The sequence below is a fragment of the Periplaneta americana genome, chromosome 2 (assembly GCF_040183065.1).
Source record: "Periplaneta americana isolate PAMFEO1 chromosome 2, P.americana_PAMFEO1_priV1, whole genome shotgun sequence".
NCBI classification, from domain to species: Eukaryota; Metazoa; Arthropoda; class Insecta; order Blattodea; family Blattidae; genus Periplaneta; species Periplaneta americana.
Genome location: NC_091118.1, coordinates 108,784,164 through 108,810,372, shown reverse-complemented (window position 1 = coordinate 108,810,372; position 26,209 = coordinate 108,784,164). Strand labels below are relative to the sequence as shown.

The following is a 26,209-nucleotide window of genomic DNA, read 5'->3' as shown; positions in this document are numbered from 1 at the left end:
TGACTTAATCCTTAGGAGTCATGCGTCCATTATAGTGGCCAGCTAGTAGTATGGTCATGACGTGATATAGTATGTTATAAATTGTATTTCATATATAAAATAAGTTGATATTCTTTAATTTTATATAACGTTAAGGACATTGCACTTAATTAAAATAGTACAATTTTTTTTTGTAATGTTTTCTTAAAAAAGGATCAAAATCATTTCAACTGCAGTCAACTGAAACCCTGTTAGCTTCCATGCATACCATTACACCAGTTCTTTTACATGGACCCTCCCCATCCTTTACCACAGCCTCAATTAACTGCAGTGGCGGGGATGCGAACCTGTAATCTTAGGCACTATATGCTGGCCGGACATATCTTGTGTGCCTTAAACTGCTTGGCTAACGAACCCAACACGAATTTAGCCAATTTTGCAGGTATACGAACCTGTGGTTAAGAGTTAGACATTTGCGTGCAATAGTGATATAAGTCTTCCGGCTTCTAAGGGTTAATATATTATGTCATATATATGTCGAACATGGAGTAAGGCCACAAAAGGAAAGACACTAGAGGAGGGGAATTCGATCTGATGCTGTGGATTGAACTTCGGCATAACTCAGTGGTTAGAGCACTTGGTACATAGAACCAAGGACCCTGATTCAATCCCCAGCGCCAGAGCGAATTTTTCTTCTCTAATAACAATAGGATATTCTGCTAATCAACATATCTCTAGTGCCTGATGAACTAACAAGAAGCAATGGCGTGATTGCATGACTGTCCAAATATTAATATAATATATACATTACTAATATGTTCTGTGTTCATAAGCTTGATTCATTGGTGGAAAAATGCATCTGTTTTTAAATCCAAAATAATTTAAAGATGTAACCTGTATGTATTGGGCAGCCAAATCACAGTTATAGGCATACAAAAATGAAGAGTCTCGGAAAATTTTGTTATGAATATCTTCAAGTAGTATAATAATAAAATTTGCGTATTAAATTCATATCACTAGCTTAATTTATTTAATTTTAATTTAATGTATATAGAATGTTAGTTGGGAGACCAAGCAAAAAAGACCTTCGGGAGAGCCGAGATGTAGATGGGAGGATAATATTAAAATGGATCTGAGGAAGGTCGGTTATGATGCTAGGGACTGGATTAATCTTGCTTAGGATAGGTATCGATGGTGAGCTTATGTGAGGACAGCAATGAACCTCCGAGTTCTCTAAAAGCCATTCGTAAGTAGGTTCTCTAAAAGTCATTTGTAAGTAAGTAGTTTCTCTAGAAGTAATTTGTAAGTAAGTAAGCAAGCTTAATTTATCTTGTTTAATGTTCATTACTACTAAATGCTTGGTTTAAATAGATCTATGCAGTTTGGTTGTGTTACTTGATGAGATACGCATTTATTTACATTAACCTGTGTAAGGAAGTAGGTACATGACTGTTCATAAATTACCTAGAGGTTCCAGTTTTAAACCAAACTTTCTTTTCTTTCTTCTTTCCTCCATTTTCAATTTTCTTCTCATTTCAATTCACATTGGCCTTGTTCCAATTTGTTTTCCACCTTAATATCTTCTCTCCCTCACTTGTCTTATTCATTTTTTTCTTTCTTCTCTGCTTCAATTTTATTAAATATTTTTCTCAGTTCCATTTCCTTCTTTGTCATCATTCTCCTAGTCTATCCTGTCTCTTCTCTTGCTCTTCCATCACCATCATCTTCTTCTTCTCCTCCTCCTCTACACAAATGACCATGTTTCAATCTTAATTTGCCACCCTTCTGTTGTAGGGTGCAGGTCACAATGATGTGGAGCTATACTCACAGTATCTAGAACGCCTGAAGCAGTTCGTGTCAGTGGAACTGCTCAACTGACAACTACTGCCAGCCGGTGAGGAGTCGGAGCACAATGCCACGTCCACCGTCAGCTCAGCCACCACCAGCTCTGTCACGGAGAAATTGCTCTAGCTAACGGACACTCCAGCAAATGAGTCGACCCCCAGCCCGCAGGAAGACAAGTCCAACAGTGAACAGTCGTGCAAGAGTGCTACAGCGTACGAACTGCCTAGAGAGACCACCTGCTAGATGCTCTCATTTGCTGGAGATGGACTCAGTGATGTGTTTGTTTTGAGTGATGTTGGTGCAACGCACGAACTGTCATCACCTCGATTTGAAGGTAGCCCAAACAACAAAGTGGATCTAGTGATGTAGCTAACCAAATTTCCTGTTATATAACTGTCTGTAAAATACTGATATTTTATAGGGACTGAACCATATTGTTCCAAAATTAAAGTGATATTTTAAAACTCCCCTTTGATTTGACTGTTTGTATAAACACTACACTTTGTTCTTGAGTTAACTTTGAATGACAGGCAAAGGTTTGGTATCCGATAGCGGGACACTGCCACTTCATGATTCATTTCGACCTGTGGGGCACGATTTGGTAAGGCGGGCCTAGTATTTATATCATTTGTACCTCTGAAATCAATTAACAGAGTAGCCTTTACAGTTGCGTTGAAGTCTCCACATAGTTATACATTTTATATTTTGTTTATCAGTTGTTGCTCCCCTCCCTTCTCTCTTTCACTTTAATGTAATTCTTAATTTTTATATATATACATAGTATACATATATTTATAAATTGCAAGAAATAGATTTTGTATGGAGATTTCAATATCAGTTTTGTTTTCTCGTGTAGTTATTTTACCTTCTTAAATAGTTATAATAAAAGCATGAAGTAATTCCATTTATTCTCTTCAGTGGTACAGCATAGCAATTTTGGCTTCCGACTGAGATGCACAAGGCAGAATTTTTACATTTAAAGAAAATTCCTCACTTGGTGTTTTGGTGATGAAATGCCACAGTCTGAACGTGCATTGTGTGGACTTTGTGTTTGAGTGCTGTGTGCCTCTGATTTGTTTGTGCATCTGTTATTGCCAAAGTTATTTGGCGACAGTAGTAGATCTGAAAGTTGATAATGGTTAAGATAGTGCTTCTCAAAACAATCCAGTATGGTGGACCAGGGACTGATGCCAACAAATATTATTGTTAGTTTGTGCAGTTCCGTGCGTTAATGTGTCAAGTGCTGGATCAGGCAGCCCCTGTGTAAACCATTCCCTTTACAGCAATATTTATTTAAAGCCATAAATTTGTGTCCAAATGTCCCATGGAGAATTTTCTAAACATTTTTCTTCAGAAAACAGGAAAACCAAGTGCTCTAAGGAAGTGTAATTGTTGTTACATTATTGCTCACTCTGTCAGCTGATAGTTACTGTTGGTGGAATTTTGTTGCTATATTTAAACTTTTTTGTGAACTTGCTACAGACAGATCATAAATCGTTGCTGGTCTGTGGACCACCACCTTGAGTAGCACTGGTTAGAATGTTTGATGAGTAGTTCTCAGTGAAGTGTGCGGCTTCGAGAAGTGCTCTTTGCACATACATCAATTTCAGGATGGTAATATAATATGATACACATTTAGATGAAGAAATGGAAAAAGGAGCCCTGCAGTTAAATGGCTGGGATATTTACATAAAAATGGTTCGTACACTGTGTAAACAGTGAACTGGCACACTGAAATTTTTAATTAGATTGTACATATTTTATGTCAGTGTTTCTCAAAATTTTTCATAAAGTACTCACACGTATATATATTTTTTAATAAATTCCAAGTGAACTTGTATAAGAATGTGCAATTTTAATATTTTACAAAGTTACTACCAATTAAACAGAAAAAAATATATGTCAATTGGATTATCGCAGCGATACAAAAAAGAAATATTGCATGAATGTAAGTTTGCATATGCAGAAAAAAAAAAAAAGATCATGTGTTTTATGTACTTCCATGAATATAAATACCATGATTTGAGAAACACTGTTTTATACAGCATCTATCCTAAAATTCTCGTGCACAGTTAGCATAATATGGAGAGAAATATATCGAAAATTTCATTTAGAAAACTCACAAATTGTGGCCATTGAACAGAAATACACTTTGAAAATGGACAACAATTCTCAAATAAGTTAGAAAATGTGTTAGAAAATGCAAATAGCATAATCATAGTGTACTCTGCACAGCCACTCAAAATTCTTATTACTCTAATGCAGTTTCGGTCACTTATCACTTATAATGAATTAAATTAAAATGAATACTTCTGTTCATATAGAATGATAATGTCAAATTATGATTTTTAAATGGGTAATTTTTTATTATCAATTGTATTATGATTGTTTCTCTTGATCTGTGTTCCGTTTCAGTACCTGGTCAAATGTTGAACCCTTATTATGGGCTGGAAATCCTTTCATGCTGCATGGCATTATTAGATACTTTCTCAAAAGTTGGTATGAATGAAGGTGATAAGAATTTATTGATGGAATGATGGCCAGAAAAAATTAAAATCATTTAATGAAACTGCTAATGCTGGTAATTTTGTTCACAAAACTGGTGATTATTTCCTGAAACCAGACCTGGATTTCTTGAACTGAAAACATGTATGTTGCTATTGCCAGTCACATTTTTCTCTCAGTAAAGAATTGAATGAGATGGTTAGTTCAAAATACTATTATTGTTCCACAAAATCCTTTATCACTTTCATTACAATGAGGTCCAGAGAGAGAGGAGAAGCATCTGTTGTCTTTCCCCCCTCTTCTCAGAGTACACAGTTTGAAAATCACTCGAAAATGTGACAAACTTATTTATAACAATAAATTAGGGATGGGAAACTGATATTTTCATATCATCAATACCTACAGTATCGAGTTTTGTCAGTATTAGAAATATATTCTATGCATTTTCGATTTTTATTAAAATGTTTAGATATCTTCATACATACGTGAAAGCACTCCATGTCTTTGTCCTTTCCTCATCTATAACAGTTCGTCTTCTGCTGACAAGACGTAATGGAAATTAGTATCTGACTATTTTACAAAACTTATAACATAATCAAAGTTTTGTTATAATTGAAGCCCAGTCACCAATGCAGTGGAAACATGTTAGCTGTGTACGCAGTATAGTTCAGCAGCATGCTACAGGGTTAATACATTCAGTTTTGGATTAATATAGTGAAGTATGAGAGCAACATTGGTAGTCTAGTTGTGTTCTGAGTGCTATTGTTATGTGCTACCCATTTCTTGGACAAATATTTCAAAGGTCTGCCTATAACTATTAAACTTCTCAATTCGTCAAAGAAAACACTAATTAACACTCTCTGTTAGTGAAACTGAAACACAAGCAGTGTCTGATACTGAAATTTTTAAGGCCAAGTTGTGTAGTATTTTAGAGAAAAATTCTGAATATTCTGTAATTTGTGGCATAAAGATACTTTGATGGCATGACAGAAGAGTTGACAATGCAGACATTTCTGAAGTTTCAAATTTTCATTCTAAACCATTACTACTTCTGAGAGGGGGAGGTGTGTGCTTGCGTGTATATTTTTTTTAATATTATTAAAAATGTATAGACCTACACAGTTATTCATTATATGGTAATGCCTTTCAACTGACAATTTTAATTTTATTGCTGAATGCTCATTGTAGTTTAGTTTTCTCATCAGAACTCACTGCATTAAACACAACATAGAAACTCTAAACTCTAATCCAACTCATAAGCAAGCATATATGGATATTCACACACAGCAGGAGTTCCATTCAACATCTGATGAACTACCCTGAAGTTCAAGATGAACTGAGTGTAAGCTTAGATTCCTCTCTGTCATAGTTAACCCCCACTTGCAATGAATACCATCTCATGTAGGCATTCAAGGGAATGAAACAGCAGACACACTCACAAAAGATGGAAGAAATTAAAGTAATCCACCTTTAGCCCTAACATACTCAGAACTTTATTCTAAAGCAAAATCAAAAGTTGCAATAGACTAGAATAATCCACCATGCCATGACTGGTACAAAGCAAAACTTCCTGGAGTTGCCATAACAATGTCTTTAGATCGCAAAGAACAAACTGCAGTCACTATATTCGAAACAGGCCATCTTGAAACCATAAAAACATAAATGTTGTTAAGAAATTCCTCACATGCCTAAAATGCAATACATATATGAATAAGTAAATAAGAAAATATAAACAAATAAGTAAATTCGTTGTAATAATCTTTTAGACAAATATATCTTTGTCCCCTTTGCTGTGAAGACCTTCGGTCCTTGGAGTCATGACTTTAAAGTTTTGGTATCTCAGATCGACCAAATTTTGATCTCCAATACTGGTGCTCATCATTGCATTACTTATTTGCGTCAACGTTTAAGTATTGCAATTCAACGCAGAAATGCAATGAGCGTTTTGGGTACTCTTCCCGAGTCCAGCCCTTTAGATGAACTCTTTCTCTTGTAAAATTTATTTAGTATTCCATATGTAAATTTTTGTATTTAGTTTTATATACTGTATTGTTCTATAAAAGTAGTATATTAACTGTATAAAAAATGAAAGCATTGTTTACAGTTTGTGTTAACCAACTGTAACCAGATACATGATATCATCACTGCGCCTCTAAAATCTGCTATGTACATTTAAACAGGTTTTTCAGGAGAAAGACAAAAGCATTATCAATTTTAATTTCCTGGATTTTCAAAGTTACTTTCAGCATAATTTCAATCATTACCTGAAAAATTATTAAATTATTCCGAAAGTAGCTTTGAAAATCAAGGGACTTAGAAATGGTAATGATTTTTCTTTCTCCTGAAAAATTTGTTTAAATGCACATAGTGGATTTTGGAGACGCAGTAACAATATACAAGAGACACGGAAGAACATAGATGCACTGTCTACATCTTTAGCATATAGTCACTGCTTACCTAACTTCTGGGAAATGTGATCAAATACTGGGCTTTAATTATAATAGTCTACATACGTATAAAAATTGTATTTTGATTAATAACTTTGCACTCAAATGGACAGATATCATGCCAAGCATTATCTATCTTCTCTTTATTTCAAATTCATATTCCCATCTGTTTTAAATGACAAACTTGTAAAATTCTAAGGTGATATATATATATATATATATATATATATATATATATATATATATATATATATATATATATATACTCAATGAATGTGAAGTTCAGAAACTTTGTAGGATGATATTTTATTAAAAAATAAAACTTTATTGTATTTTTAACCTAAAATATAAAAAATAAGTGTGAAGCAATTAGGTGAGTTTCATTTTGAAGTTTTGTTCAGGCGAAATCTGTGTTATTCTGTGTTTTAAAAAATTGTAAAATGACGTGACGAATGTGACTTGGAAACCTTTAAAGTGAGTTATATTGGTACAGAACTTAAATTGTGAATTAAATGATTATTTTTTTTTTAGTTGGTTATTTAACGACACTGTATCAACTATGAGGTTATTTAGCATCAATGAGATTGGTGATACCGAGATGGTATTTGGCGAGATGAGGCCGAGGATTCGTCATAGATTGCCTGGCATTCACCTTACAGTTGGGGAAAACCTCGGAAAAAACCCAACCAGGTAATCAGCCCAAGCGGGGATCGAACCTGAACCCAAGCAAAACTTAAGACCAGCAGGCAAGCGCCTTAACTGACTGAGCCATGCCAGTGGCTTAAATGATTCTAAAACAATATACGTTTCTCAAGACTAAATCTTGTCATACTTTGAGAGTAATAAAATGATGAAAAATACACGTCAATAATTAGAAGTTAAGTTCAGCTGAATAATATAATTGAAAATGTAATATTAGCACTCTCCAGTTGATAATTCAGTACATTCAGTGCACTGTTGTTTTTAACATTTTTTCTTATTTCACTTGAAATTGGGTTCACAGCTGCCACATTTTTGTTGCGTAGCTTTCTTTTCATCTATGTTACATTTGTACAGTTAACCAAGAAATGTTTGAGTGCTTTGAAATTCATTAGCATGATTCGATTCTCACAGAAATATGCAAATTCCCCTAAGCTCTGTACACATTTGGACATGGTATTGAGATGTAGACTTGTATGTCTAGCATAATAGCTGCGAATGTTACCCTATGGCACAAGGTGTACTGTTGGAAGGGATTCAACTTCAGTTGCTTTTTAAATTCATCATTTTGCTAGTTAAATTCTAAATCGAATGGGCTTAAAATAGTTTAGGCCTCAAGACAGCACTCATACATACAGCAACAACTCTTTTCCTCTGCAGATTCATTATTAGCAACTATGCTCAGAAAGGACTAAAAATAGATGACATTTTGTAAAAAATCGAAAGAGATAAAAATGTAAATTATAAAATAATTATTTAGGTTCATGTGTGTAGTTGTAATTGCACATTCTCATTTTTATCAATTCAAATAATAATTAAATTTCTTTAATAGTAACAAATACAGTGCATACATTTTATATTTCCATGCTTGTAGATGTAGAGCAGATGTGGCAGTGCACAGTGCATCTTCACACATGCGAGCTGGGAAAGATAAGATATATGCATTGTAGATATGTGATGATACGAGAATACCAATAGAACCTTTGTTCAAGCCCAGTCAGATCACGTAAGTTTAGTGCTGAATAAAACAACTTTTCTCTTGTCATTCCATCATTGCATCATCATGTAATCATCTCTAAATAGACTTTACATACTTTGTAGTTTGAAAAAGAGTTGAATAAGAGAATTAGTTACATTGTTGTTGTGTCGTCAACTGTCCGAAGACAGGACTCAACCTCACAAGTGACACTAACAAGACATCACTCATGAGGCAACTAAGCCAGGAGTTAGTGGGGTAGGGTGTCCAGTTCCTTTCACCCTTTATTGCATACATTGCTGACTTGTAACATTTATTTACTTCACAATACCAAACTTGAAGGTTCATTACTTGATACATTTTCCTTAATCTTACAATGATGTGGGAAAAGATAGTTGGATTAAAACTTTTAACTAAATAAAAATTGAAAGAAACTTTACAAAAGAATGCCAGTTATATATTTTGAAAATACAATTTTAACTCAAGTTAATGCTTTATTAGGCAGTGCAGTTAGAATTGTACTTTTGGAAATAGAACAAAAACTATAGACGTAATTCATGTAATTATCTAGGAATCTGGCTGCTTCTGACAAAAAAATATTGATACTTAATTTCGTATGTTGATATTCACAACTGTTAAACATTGATGGATTTGAATGTCGTGTAAGGAATAATGGCACTTACTGAGCTGTCAGGTTTTGGTAATATGTTGGAAATATATATACAAAGGTGACTAAGTCATGGCAACTTTTTTTTTAGGCAAATGCGTTGTTATACAAACATTTCATTATACACATATGAACATACATAATGTACTTTACCAATCATGTCTGTTACATGTGTTTCTCAGGAAGTATTGTAGACAAGGGAGAAGAGTAAAAATTAAGAAAATGTTATCTTATGTCATAATGTAGAGAACAATAGTTTGCATGCACATTGCACATTAAAAAAAGTCTGCACGCACATTAACACATTTTGAACACATTAAGATCCTTCGAAGTACTCTACAAGGCAATCAACTGTACACTGCCAACAATGAGAAAGACGACAATACCATCACCTGATCCATTGTCCAATCTAGCAATCTTGCGTCACACTGCGTTGGCTATGTCTTCTCGTGTATGAAAGCATCTCCCATACAATGGAACTTTCAATTTCTGTATCAAATCAAAATCGCATGGTGACAGATCGGGGGAGCAGGGAGGATATTCTAGTACTTCCCATCTCCAGTGCCGTAAACAGGTCTGAACAATGGCTGCCGTGTGGGCTGTTTATTATCATGAAGGATGATTGCATTGTCCAACAACTCGGTAGTTTTATTCCTGATAGCACGACGTAGGTTATTCTGCAGATAAGCATCATAGTAAGCTACATTAACAGTCTAGCTATGGGGGACAAAATGATACAAAATAATTCCTCGAATGTCATATGCTAAAAGACCATTAACTTCACTGGAGATGGATTTTGATGGACTGAGTGTTTTCACGGCAATCCTTGATGACGCCATTCAGCAGACTGGCGTTTAAGCTCGGTTTCATGAGCCCTGGCCTAGGTTTCGTCAGTGGCAATGATCCTGTTCAGCATGATGTCTCCATCACGTTTGTATCGTTTCAGGTTCATACGACACGTTTCGTAACGTGTTCACTTTTGTTCTGTTAGTGCATATGGCACCCATTTAGCAGCAATTTTGCACATATGCAGATTGTGCCGTAAAATTTTATGTACAGTTGCCTGGTCAATACCTCTGTTGCCAAATCCTGTAGAGACCATCGTCTGTCCTTCTCTAAGCAATGTTCTGTCGTGGCACAAACAACATCAGTACGAACAGTCCTAGGGCGTCCCATATGAGGTTTGTCAGTACTTTTTATTCGTCTACTTTGGAAAGCTGCTACCCATCTTGCAACAGTTCTGTACGGTAGAATACGACGTCCAACAGCTTCTACGAGTTGTGTGTTTCATTCTCTCGTGTTTTGACCGCGAAGCACTGCTATTTTTACGTATGCACGTACTAGCCGACTCACATCCATACTTGACAAACTACAAACATCAACAATGAACCGACTGATTTGTGCGCATCCCTCTTCTTCTGTTCTTGAATATCTGCACCATCTGGCAGCATCTATAAGCACTATACATCCTAATGTAAATGTTGCATATCAAACAATGTGGATTGTGATCTGGGATTCCGCAGAAAAAAATAGTCCCATGACTTAGTAAATGGCCCTCGTACGTATACACATACATACATACATACTAGGGTTGGCAACTATTTTCTTTGTGAGAATTTCGAGGTGGGTGAAAAATGTGAAATATACAGATGAAAGGACAAGGAATGGACGAAATGTACGGACATTTAATAACATCCCAACATTTTGCTCCTCATGTTTATTACGGTTGTTGCCATAACATTACAGGGTTCCTGTGCTAGAATCAATACAGCACACATACCCATTCTAAAGGCCCTCAAAGTAGTTACCCACCTTGTGACTGTCAGGTAAGGAAGAGCATTATTCCTGATAGCTTCTACCAACTCTCTCTGGCATTCTCCCATGGAGAACAGCTATTTTGATATATGAAAGTTGTTCAATCCCTCTTCTTCTGTTCTTGAATATCTGCACCATCTGGCGGCATCTATAAGCACTATACATCCTAATGTAAATGTTGCATATCAAACAATGTGGATTATGATCCGGGATTCCACAGAAAAAAATAGTCCCATGACTTAGTAAATGGCCCTCGTACATATACACATACATACATACATACTAGGGTTGACAACTATTTTCTTTGTGAGAATTTCGAGATGGGTGAAAAATGTGAAATATACAGATGAAAGGACAAGGAATGGACGAAATTTACGGACATTTAATAACACGCCAACATTTTGCTCCTCATGTTTATTACGGTTGTTGCCATAACATTACAGGGTTCCTGTGCTAGAATCAATACAGCACACATACCCATTCTAAAGGCCCTCAAAGTAGTTACCCACCTTGTGACTGTCAGGTAAGGAAGAGCATTATTCCTGATAGCTTCTACCAACTCTCTCTGGCATTCTCCCATGGAGAACAGCTATTTTGATATATGAAAGTTGTTCAACACAGTTACATCCATCCTGCATAGTGCTACATGACAACTGATTTAACATTACTCTCTGTTCTATTACAGACAAGCACAGAGCCATCTTTTGTTGTGGACACACACTATGATTGCACGGCTTCTGTGTGACATATGACATTATGTGATACCAACATTTATATTTGCAAAAAAATAGTTTTCCATGACTTATACCCCAACCCTCGTGTGCACACATGAAGATATGCAAGGAAATGGGATAAAAGATTTCGTATATAGTTATTATGAAAACATTGGGATTCTCATAAGCAAAAAATGTACATTTCCATACTTTATCCTAAACATTTTTGCGTATCTACATTAGAAATCTAAAATATAGTTCATGGCATAACATTGATTCTCAGATTATATTACCACGTTTTCAGTGTCCCTTTAGTTTGGTGTGAAATATACAGAACTGATTTTGATGATGTTAAGATTACATGCATATTAAAAGCTATGTTACATTTGACTATCTCATAGTTGTTAGATTTGTGGTTTCAGTTTAAAAATAATTAAATAACCCACAACTGAAATGTGAAACATCGATTTTTGTTAGAATTCTTATACTGTTATTTTTCAAAGTAGCTACCACAGCTTTCTAGTGGCTGGAGCACTGGACTCATAGTCCTGTGGATCTGGGTTCAATCCCCAGCTTACCCCCAATTTATGACTTGTGTTTGACAAGCCAGGTAACAGGGGTTTTCTCCAGAAGCTCCGATTCCCCTGTTGCATCTCAACAAATTTCAATCGTCTCAGTGCGAGTGTAGCATACCAGGCTCCTTTGGCCTATTTCTGTTGGAAAAATTGGTCTACACAGTTGGCTTCGTATGGATGAATGACGAACATTCAAGTATCTGCCATTAGAGAGGATATTTTTTTTTCATTGCTTGGATGTATGGTGCCATACTTGAATACAAGGGTATCAGTGATAAGTTCAGAGATTTTTATGGTTATTTGCTCCATAAAACATCATATGGCCCATGGAATTGCTCTATGATGGAATGTGGTGTAGTGCAGTAATTTCCTGTGAAAATTTTAAATCGAAAAATTGTTCCCATGTTAAACAACTTTTTTTTAGCATATTGGTCTCGCCAGATTTTAAACTGTACATATGCAATTCAAAAGCTGATCAGGGTTTAAAAATAAATTTTACCTGAAAATTAATTACACGAAACAATTTTTTTCAGACAATCATAGACCATATTATACAATATAGTGTAGAACTTTGCATGTGCTGTGAGTGACTGGAAGTAACTGAGCCATGAATGCGTATTACAAAATAAATGCTGGGTCCACAAATATAATGAAGCTGGAGCATCACGAATCACACACCATACTAGTGATTTCCTGAGACAATAATAACATTCTTTTAAAATGATAAGCATACATCAATTACAAATTGAGCAACTTGTGTTGTGACAATTTAGATTACATCAGGAATGTTCTCAGAAAATTATATTTGTAAGTGCTTGTTTTTTAATCAGTATGAATGCTATAATAAAAAAAACGTGACAGTGGCGCATATTTTGAGTCACTATTGACGCAATCATCAAAGGTTACACGACTTTTGATATGTTGGTGAGTAATGAACTAATGAGGGAGCAATATACGTGCATCTCTGAATACTGTAAGCAAGAGAGCAAGAAAACAGCAATTTTATCAGGCGAAAATTTTCCGGAAAAATATATCAATATTTTCCTCCTCATATCACTGTGACAGTGGTTTCATGCAAAAAAGATGTAAACAAAAAAAGTTATAATTTGTATGTCATTGTTAATTACTGGCAATACAAGAGCATTAGTTTATGATTCTGATCAAGTTGTATGCATTAGCTATGAAGTCAGTTACTGTACTAGAATTTCCTAAATTTATTACACCATTATGTTATAAGACTGGATGTTGTGTTGATTATTTAAACCAAAAATAGTATTAGAAATAGACCTGTAGGAAACTGCAGTCCACACTATTTACACTTAGTTTAAAGAAACCATAAATGTATGTGTAATATAAGGTATAATAATCATTATTTAAGATTAATATTCCTTGAAACATATAATCTTACGCAAAAAAAATCCAACATATACACCTACTTTTTCTACATATTTTTATTCTATTTTATTAAATTGTATGAGTAGACCAAAGTTGAACAGGAACCTAAGAATCTTAATTTGAATATGTACAAAAACTTACTAAATCAGTGTCATATTTAACGAGTTTTCAATGAGTATGCAATTGTTAGTGTTGTGGGGCATCTGTATTCAAATATAGTAATATTTTGTTTCTGAATTATGTAAAAAGGTTTTCCACAAGTATACACTATTTAAGGTGCTAAAAAGAAATAAATAACAAACATCATTTTCTGTTTGTTTTTATTACATATTTCAAACCAAAAAATGCTATAATTGGGCATAAATGTAATAAACTATTTACTAATATATAAATGTATAAGTAATAGAATATGCAGCATGTGGAAGGGATGGACAGGAATTCTGCACTGCAACTTATCAAATGTACTGTACTTACCTTTGAGTAAGTAAGGGGTAAGGAATGAGATGAAAAAACCTGACATGTGGATTTGTAGCGTAGAGATATCATTTGACCTGGAAATTAATTACAAGAAACAATTTTTTTCAGACAATCATAGACCATAATAATACAGCGTAGGCCTTTGCATGTGCTATGAGTGACTGGAAGTAACTGAACCATGAATGCATATTACAAAATAAATGCTGGGTTCACAAATATAACGAAGCTGGAGAAGGCCTTATAAGGCAGTGATCGGCAGGATCAGTGCTCTGTGACGTCATTCCTTAGAGCAGTCATGCTCTCTTTTAAGAACATTGGCATCCAGAGCTTTGAGTGTCGAATAATAGCTGATGAGCTTCAATTGAACCCTATAGTGACGTCCTATACATCTGATTTCGTGCATATAATATGTATATACATTCCTGGTAGGACTATAGCATTGTAAATTAAGGCTTATTTTAATTCTTCAAAATTATTACATATTGACAGTACAATTCCTATGGACACAGAATTAAATTACTGTAACAACTGCAATAAAAAGAAACGCTTAACAGCTTGTCTTTCAATATTATTGTATTACAACTGTCGATCATCTCGCTCACATTTGTCATATTCATTGGCATGACATTCTGAATAATGATGCTTTGTATTTAACTTTTTTACATGCTGGCGTACCTTACAACAAATTAAAGAATTTGCCATTGCACCTATATTTCATAAATAGAAGTAAATGTTCTCACACTGATAATGTTTATATATTGATGGTCTATCAATAGTAATTTCTCCACCAAAATGTTTACACTCACTTCAAAATATAGGCAAATTACCGCATATAAATAATAACAGAACTTAACCAATTCACCTGAACTACCTACCTATTATACAATACTGTACTAGCTTGCCGCTGCGCAATTGCTGTGCTCCTCTTCAGGTGCTCATCTAGTCTGACCTTGCTCCGACGTCACAAATGCACAACTTGCCGACTACTGTTGTAAGGTGACTAGTTTTAAATTATCTTGTGTACCAATGTATCCCATCAGCTAGACGTAACTGATTGGTTATATTTAATGCTTCTCTAATTACCAACCAGTCATTGGTCTCGTGAATGTTGCTTTTAAATAAATTTGTGTGGCATTCTGTATGACCAGGGGGGGGGGGGGGAGTGGAGGAAGAAAAGGTGAAATGGAGAACCTTGGTAAAATGAAATTCACTGAGGGAAACAGGATAACCCAGTTAAAACTGTTATCTTCTAATTTTGTCCAAAATAATTATCACTCCAATCCATTCCCTGGGATAGGACTTGAATTTGCAGTATGATAAACTTGCGCTCTTAAAACTGAGCTTCTAAATAGGCTTACATTATTACTGAGGACAGAATTGTTGGTTTTCTTTTTTTTGGTGGGGGGGGAAGGGATTACCTCAATGCCAATTTTGGACTTTTCCCTTTTAAGAGAGGTTTTGTAGAGAGAAGTATAATAAATTTTGCAAGAATGTGCGTGAGAACTTGATGTGGTAGATTGAGTAGATTTCAGTTCAAATGCTGTTTGTGGAATTGACCCATCTTTATATTAAGCTCTCTGTATACATATTTGTGATTAGGAGTCTCTTTAATTAAACAGGTTGAGGTCAGTTAACTAGAAACAGTGACAATTGTCGTAAAAATATTTTAGATGGGCAAAGTTCACAAATTTATAGTAGTATTGCACCTTCAAGTTCATTATTACATGATAAACAGCATAATATTATTATTTTCAAATATTTCAAACCTTAATTCGGTTTTTTGTTTTGTCCCCAGAATTTGCTAGAGGCAAGTAATTCATAATTTATAAATATGTTGGATTCTGAAAATATAATTATTGAGTAGTTAACATCAAATAGAACAACAGCAAAGAACTGGCATGAGAAGCATAAAAATGCATTATTTTCATTGACAGACGTTTGCAATGTTATCCTACAATATTTAAAATAACTCAATTTATCTAAAAATATGCGACACCAATATTATTTAAAGCGATGTTAAATTATTATACATTGCTAAGTGTTTGCATGCGCGCGTGCACACACACACACACACACACACACACACAAAGACATACACTTGAATTATTACACGTTGCTAAGTGTTTGTTCGTGTGTGTGCGCACACACACAGACATGCATATCTCAATCGAAAGGAATACTGTAAGAATTCATTTGAGCATGACTTTTGTGTTCATTTAACTATTTGCAGTAAACCTATAATTTCTAACAGTAGAAGTAAAAAACGTTTATTTTATAAACCGTCACTGCTATGAAGTAATGAGTTGTGGCAGTTTACTTACGAATTTAATCCATGTTTATTTGTTAAGTACAGAGTTAATAAAATGTAATGTTTTGAGATATTTTTCATAGTTCAGTGGCATTATTTGTGGTTTTCTTTGTAATTTGTGTTTGAGTCTAATGTTTTCATTTTTTGTTATTTGGCATATTTTCAAAAACAGTGTATGTACAGAGTTGTTCAGAAGTTTGGTATCATATAGGGACCTTTGTTTTCTACTGGCTTTGGAACAGGAACCAATAGTGCATTCACCAGTGCCAATCTTCGGCTTTAGGTTATTAGAATTAATTATGTACATATATCCAGACTTGGTAGCAAGATACTGAACTCGATTGCAGTTGACCAACATGAACTATCCATGAACATAGTTACCAGTGGTGAAAGCACTTTCCCCCCCCCCCCCGCCAAGTTTGAATGAATAAAACTTTGTATTAATATAATGCTGCATATTAGCATTGGTGGACGTGGGTTACTACTCAAAAGTTGTGTTCTACTTGGTGTCCTGTTTTTGCTGCCGAAGTTTTGGCCAAACCCCTTTTTAGTCATCCTCTCTTCTTGAGACTTATCTCTCCTCCTCTCCTCTTCTCCATTTGCCAGAAACTCCTAAGTGCTAATATAAAAGGCAGCATCGGCAAGTTAATAATGAAAAATATTAAAAGGCCAAGGCCAAAGGGAGTGAGATATCGAGGCAAATTCTGTTACTGATATATTATTTATAACTTTATTTACAGAAAAACAATACCAGTATATCAATACCGAAATAAAGCTGCTGGCTTGTGTATGGAGTGGGAAAGAAATATTTTACCCTATCACAGAGCAGTTTTTTGTGAGGCTGTCTGCTATGTACATTTGCGATAAAATTGAATTAAATGACTGGGTTCAATCATAGCAGTGCCTTACAATTAAAGCTAAACATCCCCGAAAATGCTAGTATGTCTTTTTGTTATGTTTCTCTTATTTTGTATTGAAACTATGATAATTTATTTAGAATCTAAACAACATAGTAACAATGAATTAATATTAAAAAATGTAATAAACAAAGTTAAAAGAAAGGACTTGAAAATTAAAGTAAAAAAAAGGGGTGTTAGTAAATATTTTTCAAAAACTAAGTTCTATAACTTAAGTAGCCAATTGCGTTGTAAAAAAGAGATACTAGTATTGAAAAAGAACCTTAATTTCTGAACCAAAACGTTTACTACTAATTAAAAAATATTGTAGATCAGAAAATGAAATGAAAATTTAAACTGTAAGTACTAAAATTAAACTTATCTTTATGTTATTTCAAAGTATTTTATTAATACTATAAATATTGTAATATTAAACCAAATAAACATTTGCAGTATTATATATTAAAGACTAAAACTATTACATTTTATTTAGTATCTCCTCATCTCTGAAACCTTGTAGAAGGACTTACATAATTTAATTACTTCCTCTACCGCTTGTATGAGCACTTTTTTCTTCAACTGTTTTGATTATATCATCAAGATTCGTGAATAGTTTGTGAATTACATCCATTGCTTAATAAATTCTTGAAATAAATAATTTATTATCACATTATACTATAGTAATTAATACCATTTTTTTTTTTTTCCAGACATGAGAGGATACATCAAATCTATCTATACTTCGTATTGTAATGTCTGACAGGAGAAGTAAACATTACCGACAGTGGAGGAGAGAATTGCTACTCAACCAATGGCAGAGGTCTCATTCCATTTTAACTTGAAATTGGGTAGGGGTAAAATGCTTCAGACTGCCCTATTTCAAGTCGAGTGTGGAATGAGACCTCTGCCATTGGTTGAAGAGCAATTATACTTCTCTCCTCCTCTGCCGACAATGTTTACATTTCCTTTCAGACATTATGGGACGATGTATAGGTTAATAGGCTCTTTCTTGAAACATTTATTTGTGAATATTCGAAAAAAAAATGCCTGGATGCATTCTAGAAATTATTTTGTTATGAAAATAGTCCTTTGCATAAACAACATGAAGATATATGGAGATTATAAAATATCACATATCTCAGAAAGGGCTTATAAAATTTGTAACATCTCTCACATGGTATATTATTATTATTATTATTATTATTATTATTATTATTATTATTATTATTATTATTATTATTATTATTATTATTATTATTATTATTAGCTCTATACATAGGTGGGAATGCACAGGGACATTACAGAAAGATACAGTATTTTAAAATGAAAATGCCTTTCTATTCATAGCACCTACATGAATGATTTTGGTGTCGTACAACATCATAGGAGTCCACACCTGTGGAGTAACGGTTAGCACGTCTAGCCGCGAAACCAGGTGGCCCGGGTTCGATTCCCGGTCGGGACAAGTTAGCTGGTTGAGGTTTTTTTCCGGGGTTTTCCCTCAACCCAATATGAGCAAATGCTGGGTAACTCTCGGTGTTGGATCCCGGACTCATTTCACCGGCATTATCACCTTATCTCATTCAGACGCTAAATAACCTAGATGTTGATAAAGCGTCGTAAAATAACCTATAAAAAAAGAAACATCATAGGCGTAGGAGTTTTGACTCATATCAGTATGTGATCCTTCTGCATCCAACACCCTTCACAAACATGTATACTTCGTGACAAAACATTATGGCTTTCTTTCCTGGAAGGAAGGTTATAAATACTCACCCTGACCCCTGCATTATTTTTGTAAGCATTTCCACTGTGGACGACATCCCCTTCTTATAGCACTCATATACTGTACATTGAAGTAAATTGCAAGTGAAATCTTCAGTGAGGATGTAATGGAGTGGTATGAGGGAAGGCTGTCATGTTCTGTCACCAACTATATCAAATTTGTTTATTACCAGAACTAGTGTTTCTTCACAGATGCTGTTCACAGCAGCCATAATAGCATTTTTCAGTTCTTCATTTATTGTGAGTTATTCCTGTATATGTTGTCCTTTAGGAGACCCGAGAGACAACCACAGGAATTTAGATTCAGTGGTTACAATGACTAGAATCATCCACGTCCATAAAATTGTTCATAATAATGACAGAAGAGTATTCTGTAATGAAAGTGTTCATTTAGATAATTAAGGACATTAAATTTTTGGGCTGGCCCCATCTTGTTGGAAAAATATAATTCCAGCAGATGAAATAGTGCACCATACTCTGTATTCCTTTTAGAATATGTGAAAACACCTCAATGATTGAATGTGGATTCCCAGACTCCAGGTACACATGTTCTGTTTATTAATGTAAATGTTTAGATGGAAATTAGTCTCATCAGAGAACTAAATGTGATTGGTTGCTGCAGGATTCTCCTCCAGATATTAAATTGAAATTAGCCTCATCAGGTAACCAAATGTGGTTGATTGTTGCAGGATTCTTCTACAGAAATTGACTGAATGATTTCCAAAAGGCAACACGTCTTTGTTTATTACCTCCAGTTAGTGCTTGCCTAAATTGAACATTTGTAAGTCTTTTCAGGATTATTTTAAGCTGGATGATTGATGATTGTTTTAAATAACTATTACAGCAGACCTTTTACAGATTTTGCAGTACAACAATTAAGTGCTTGCTGTAAGTGTGCGTTGTTTCCAGGAATTCTAATGAACTTTGGTCTGCTAACACCATCTTTTCTGTTGTTTAAGACAAAACCTGTTTCTTCAAATTTCTTCAGCAATCTTCTCATTTAATTAATTGTTGATCATTGTGGAACTTCCCTGCACTGAATCTCACTCTAAACTGATGTTGTACCACAATACTGTCAGATTGGTAAAAACGTTTCATAGTTTACGCCATTTTGTTTAATAGCAATTGTTGAATGTGCTGCTAAGTTTGCATGTTACACACAAAAAACTTCCAAGTTTATGGCGTTGCATAATACAACCACCATTCATTTATGTGTAATGTATAGAAAGATATTTTTGTTTTAAAAATTAGAGCAAATGGATTATGTAATCTTGTAAGGAAAATTTATATACCATAGATATTTTATGAATTTGTGGAATTTCATGAAAGGCACAATTCATGAGATGATAGCAGTAATGATTTTATAGTACTGGTATATAAGAGGTTTATCATGATACCAGTAATAAGTAGAGCCTGGTTGTTTAGGCATTTATAATATTTAAAATAACCAGACAAAAATGGCAATTAAAACATGAAAAAAGGCTCTTTAAATCTAGAAAAGGCACAATAGGTACACATAAAAGATAAAAAAAAATACACGAAAAAAATGCTAAGAAAAGAGATAATATATTTTGTCACTTAATTTGTACGATATTCATGCAATTTAATGGTTTTCTTTGCACATTACCGCGAGGTACATATTTAGAATTTCTGATGTTAAATTCTGTCTTCTATCAGATAGAACAGTTTTCATCACAGAAAAAAAAATCATTCTACTTCAACTAACTGGGGCTTATTATAGTGTGTCACAACTGTAGTACTATTACCTTTCATTTTGACAGATTTTAGTTCCTGTAATCCAATATTTAGAGACAATACAGTTTGCACTTTTCACTAATAGCATTTGGCTGGGTGGGAGGAGTTTTTAAGCACACTAGTAATTTCATTAATATAATGAAATTAAGTTCTGTAAAGGATACCTGTGGGATAGTTAACATTAAACTTGTGTATGAGGAGGATAAGTTGAAGGCAAATAAAATGTTGGTTGTTAAAATAACTTAAAATTGCAGATAAATACTCTTTCAATTTCTTTTTAAATGATGAAAGGGGCAAAAATAGACAGCAATAGCCGCCAATAGCTTAAATAAACAAAATAATGATTGGCCCTATCACTCCTAAATACCTATAAATGCATTTACATCTATATAACTTTGAGATATGTCAACCCAGTAGTATTGTTGATTCTATCAGTAGATGTTTTCTTAGAACGGTGACTGATGAGGAGGAGAATACTTGTCGTATGAGTTGTATGAAAATGAAAACTTATAGTATCATACTACTATACCACGTGGAGTGAAAACTTTAGATACTTATCACATGGCTTATAACATCTCTTGCAGTCCAGTCACAGCACGTTGGAATACTGGCACTGCCAGCTCCTCTTATTGGCTACCACCCATATTCAAGTCAGTTTTGAAGTGAATGAGATATACAGTAACACCAGTAGTGGCAACAGGTCGACTATATTACCAACTACAAAGTTCACATCCATTAAAAACATTACTATGAATATAGAAAACTCTAACAGGGATAAATCATAACTTCTTGACAAAATTAGGACAAATTGGCATCCTGAAATGCCTCCAGAAAAATCTGGGATAGGAGGACTAAATTTGGGGCTCCTGGAAAAATTGGGATGGATGGTCAGTCACCCTGTGTTATGCAAGGAGATGCTGGAAATGTTTACCTTCATTTTTCACACATTTCTTGCATATTAACATGAGCATGTAAGAGAACCAAGCTTCATCTGGGGAAAAAAAAATGAGATTGGGACCAATTTTTCCATCATGTACTTTATTTAAAATCCATTCACAAAATCTACTCCTGAGTCTGGATCACCCAGTTTAAATTCAATGCTTTACATGTAAGGAACAGGAATTTACATTACTTTCTTTAAAGAGAGTTTCAGTATTATACTTACCAAATACAGTTTATCTCAGGTGACATAGAATTTATACCTGTAATCTATAGACTTTTTTTAACTTATGAAATAGAAATAGCTGCATTGAAAAGATTTTATAACTATCTTTTGCATTTTATCAGAATTTATACCTGTAATCTATGGACTTTTTTTTAAAACTTACCTGAAATAGAAATAACTGCATTGAAATGATTTTATAACTATCTTCTGCATTTTGTCAGAAATTTTAAGTGCACTTTCTTTGACACAGTTAACACAACACTATTCAGTGGCTAATTTTCTATGAAAACTTCACAGAAAAATTAATTTCTTAATTATTACTTATATATAGATGGGAGGGGGTTGAAATTTGGCATGTTACCTATGTGATAGGGAAAAGAATGAAAGAGAGTTTGTTTCATGATTAATATTATACAAATCTACTGACACAGAAGTTCTTCTCAGACTAAAACCTATATTCCTCATCTATACTCATTCCTCTATATAGTCATGGCACAGGACAGGTCTTGCCTCCTGTACTATACCCACTTATACAAGAATTACGATTAAGAAACTTTTTTTTTTCTAGAAGTGATGATATCTCATTCTTGATTAGTGTATAGACTCTTTTAGTTGGTGATCTGGAGCTCAATCTTTCTCAGGAGAGAATGTACTGGCACACCCAAAATTTCTGGGTTTGGTGTTGGGTAAAACAATGAAGGAGCAGGTCCCTTTGGCTGTAGAACACTAAGTTTGAACTTTCTAGATTTAAGGTCCTTTGCAAGAATGCAGGCGACCTGCCTTAAAGTTTGAGACGTGTTGCTATTGATTATGGCAATTGTAACAAAAACCAGATTCAATGAGACGCCACTCTTCTATGGAAGCATCCTGTTTGAAAACTGTTTTTATTCTTGTTTTAATGCTGAAAGAGTAGGGCTTATTCACAGCTTGAAATTGTGACATAGGTATAAGAGAATGCAGTTTATGAGTTCCTAAGATAGTTTTAGAGACACCGAACCATGATAATAATCTATTGTACTTTCTCTTTCCTTATATTCTCCATTACACAAAATTTAAAATGGATAGCAGGAATATTTTTACTTTTTGTAAAATCGTAATGTTGTCTGGGTGATATGACTTGGTTTTCATATGGCTTTTGTAAGCTTGGTTGTCATTGACAGTATCTCCAAGCCAGTGGCGGTGCATTCTATGCGTTCAATGGTTCAGAGAATCTCCAGAAAAAATAATTTAATTATTTAAATAAATTTATTTATAATTTACACTATCATTCTTTGTTTTTTGCTCAACTTTAATAAGTTTACTTGTGACTTGATTTATTTTTGTCATATGAAAACTTATGAATTGCAGAGATCGAATGAATACATGCTTACGAGGTTCAATTTTTCCTCTGAACCTCGCCGAGGCAGCTTCTGGACTTGCGTGCAGGGTGAAAGGTAAGGGGGGAATGCTGCAGGGGAAACATGTGCATGCACTGGCACTGAGCACAGCTGTCCAGTGACGTAATAGTAAGAAAGCCAACACACTATGGCAGAAATGTAAGAATAGTCGTTCTTGGTGTTTTGTCTTAATATATATTCATCTGTGAGTGTGACCAGTGTTCGTTTCTAAAGATAATGAATAGTGTTCAATATCTTTTACAAACAAATTTTTCAGTTTTAATCTTGGAAGATAAGTGTAAAATAAAGAAGCTTGGAAGGCTGTTATCTCAACTCGATTTAAAGCAAGCACAAACAACCCAAAGTAAGACATTTTGCAGGGCTTGTAATGTAAAAATATATGAAAAAAACAGCTGGATTTGCGGTTGTGAACCTACAAATAACTTATTTTGTTTCCTGTGCCTACTATTTGCTAAGGGTAAAGATACGAGCTGGACATGCACTGGTGTGTCAGGTTCAAGCCATTTGACACAAAATTAAGAAGCAAGAGAATTGTTCGTAAGAATGCTTGCCTAGATTTATCAGTCCTTGGAAGAACAGAAATTAGGTAATAGGTTAGCTCAGCTTTCAGACAGAATATTGAAATTAGGCAATAGGTTAGCTCAGTTTTCAGGCTGAATATTGAAAGACAGAATGATAACATAAAGAAAAATCGCTATATTCTTTAAAGAATTGTAGTATTTTTTTTTAATTTTTCATAAATTAGATATTGTCATTTTAGGCACGAACCATCACTGCCCCAAGCCTATCACAAGCACATCACCATAAATTGTGTTGTGAAAACTTTTCCGGTTTTTATATGGCGCAGCACTGCCTGCCATTGGAAAAGTATAAAATAATTTTCATATCTGGGAAGAGAAGTGTTCGGGGCAGAAAAAGATATCAAATGATAGACGACATTGAGATATATGGCTCATATGAGGAGACAAAGAGGAAGGCAGAAAATAGGAAAGACTGGATAATGCTGGGTTTGTAATGAAAGACCTGCCTTTGGGCAGAATACTATGAATGAATGAATTTGGAAATTTTTCTTTTAATATTGAGATCCATTTTAACTGAAAGATGGCTAAGGACACTATATTGTGCTCTAAACAATCTGAAATGAAGACATAGTTGAGCTGTTTGGTTTCATTGCACTCATTGTAGTACACAACAAAAGAATGCACTGTGGCTTGGCTGCTAGTCCAGTGATAGGACTGTACTTCATCCTGAAGCACAAATTAATAATTTTCAGCAAAATCGCTAGTTATGAGTAGGCCCTGTGTTTTTATGTAATATCGAAGTTCGAAATATGTACATAAAAATGTAGTAAATACCGGGAAAATATGTAATTTAAAATCACTGTTTATTAATGCATTAAATTCACAAAAATATGTACTCATTCATTTTATTGTGACATGACTCGAAACCATAAAATTATTTTAAATACCTCCATATTTTACGAGAAATTGATCGTAGATAATTTACATAAATATAAGATATTTTCTAATTTTGACTGTATAGTTTCTTATTAAACTATCAAATTAACTGCATAATCAAAATACTTCAAATATTAAAATGTTGTATACTGTAATTCGCGGATTGTATTATAAAATTCATTGTTGTACCTAATTTCTTGTTGCCTTCATGCCCTGAAAGAAAAAAAAAAAGAAAAATTACTAAATATACTGGTAGTTAATATGGAATACGTCTTTAAATCCCATATTAAGTAAAAGTCCCTCAGTACTGTAAAATGGAGGGAATAGGGACAAATTTTTACTAATTTTTATTTCTTTGTGTCAAGGATTAAATACCTATAATAATGAGTGTTTATTTATTCACTCAATATGAATGAAAACATAAACACTCTTACCGGTATTATTATGTTTACTCTTTGTCACAAAGAAATAAAAAATAGTAAAAATTCGTTCCTATTCACCACATTTTTTAGCGTGATGTGCAGTGTGTCATCAAATATTTCTCCAAATTTTTCATTGTGATGGTTTGGCACTGACCCAATAAAATTTTCGTGTAGGCTGAGAAGAATCGCTCAACATTGCAGGAAGTCACCAGTGCATAATTAAAAAAATAATACTTGCTCAAAATATCTTCCGGAAGTTCTTGTTTTCCACTGATGATCTTGCAAACAGATAGTAAACTTGAATAACCTGGATTTCGTTCCAAGATTGCATGAAGTTTATTAGAAACTCTGATGCCGATTTGTCCTGCCATGGCACTACTAAGTTTCAGTTTAGCATTCTCCACAATTTCATAATTTCCATGGATTCTTGAAGTGGAAGGTCAATGATCTCTAGTTTTGTAATACTCTCTGCAATCCAAGTAAAATTGTTCTGAATGGGTATCGGTTCACTGAGGCACTCTGAGAATCTCCTCATAAGTACTGATGCTGCCAACTCTGGTGAAAATGAATCTACATTTGACTTAACAGCTTCAAAATGTTCATTGTAGAAACTAACAGCTTGAAGCCAAATGCCCCATTATGTTAAGATAGGCTCAGGTGACAAGGCTACATGCGACAGATGTTCTTTAACCCTCATTGGAGCTTTCACAAATACTTTTTTTTTGTTAACGCTATTAAATTGTTTATGTTCGTAAAATTGCATCTCACTTCTTCAGCAACATGTTGTAGTGCATGCACTAAACACGTGAAATGAACAGTGCAAGGGTAAAAAACTTTCAATGTTTTAGTGGCTTTCAGCATATAGGCCGCAGTATCTGAATACACAACAAGTACTTTATCTGCTTGTATGCCTTCAGACCACAAAACTTTT

General features: G+C 34.2%; 1 protein-coding gene across 2 annotated transcripts in view; it reads left to right on the top strand.

Moving 5' to 3' along the window:
• LOC138694485 (alpha/beta hydrolase domain-containing protein 17B) overlaps nucleotides 1–13,924 on the top strand; it is a 69,457-nt gene extending 55,533 nt beyond the window's left edge. Inside the window, exons 3-4 of one of the 2 annotated variants that reach the window (XR_011330952.1) lie at nucleotides 1,774–2,425; nucleotides 2,743–13,924. Coding sequence is in view for 1 of the 2 variants with exons in the window: in XM_069818252.1 (XP_069674353.1) it covers nucleotides 1,774–1,857 (84 nt within the window). In the remaining variant the exon portion in view is untranslated. Of the gene's footprint in view, nucleotides 1–1,773 lie in introns of both variants that reach the window. The other variant, XM_069818252.1, reaches the window with a different exon arrangement.
• Nucleotides 13,925–26,209: the final 12,285 nt, after the last annotated feature.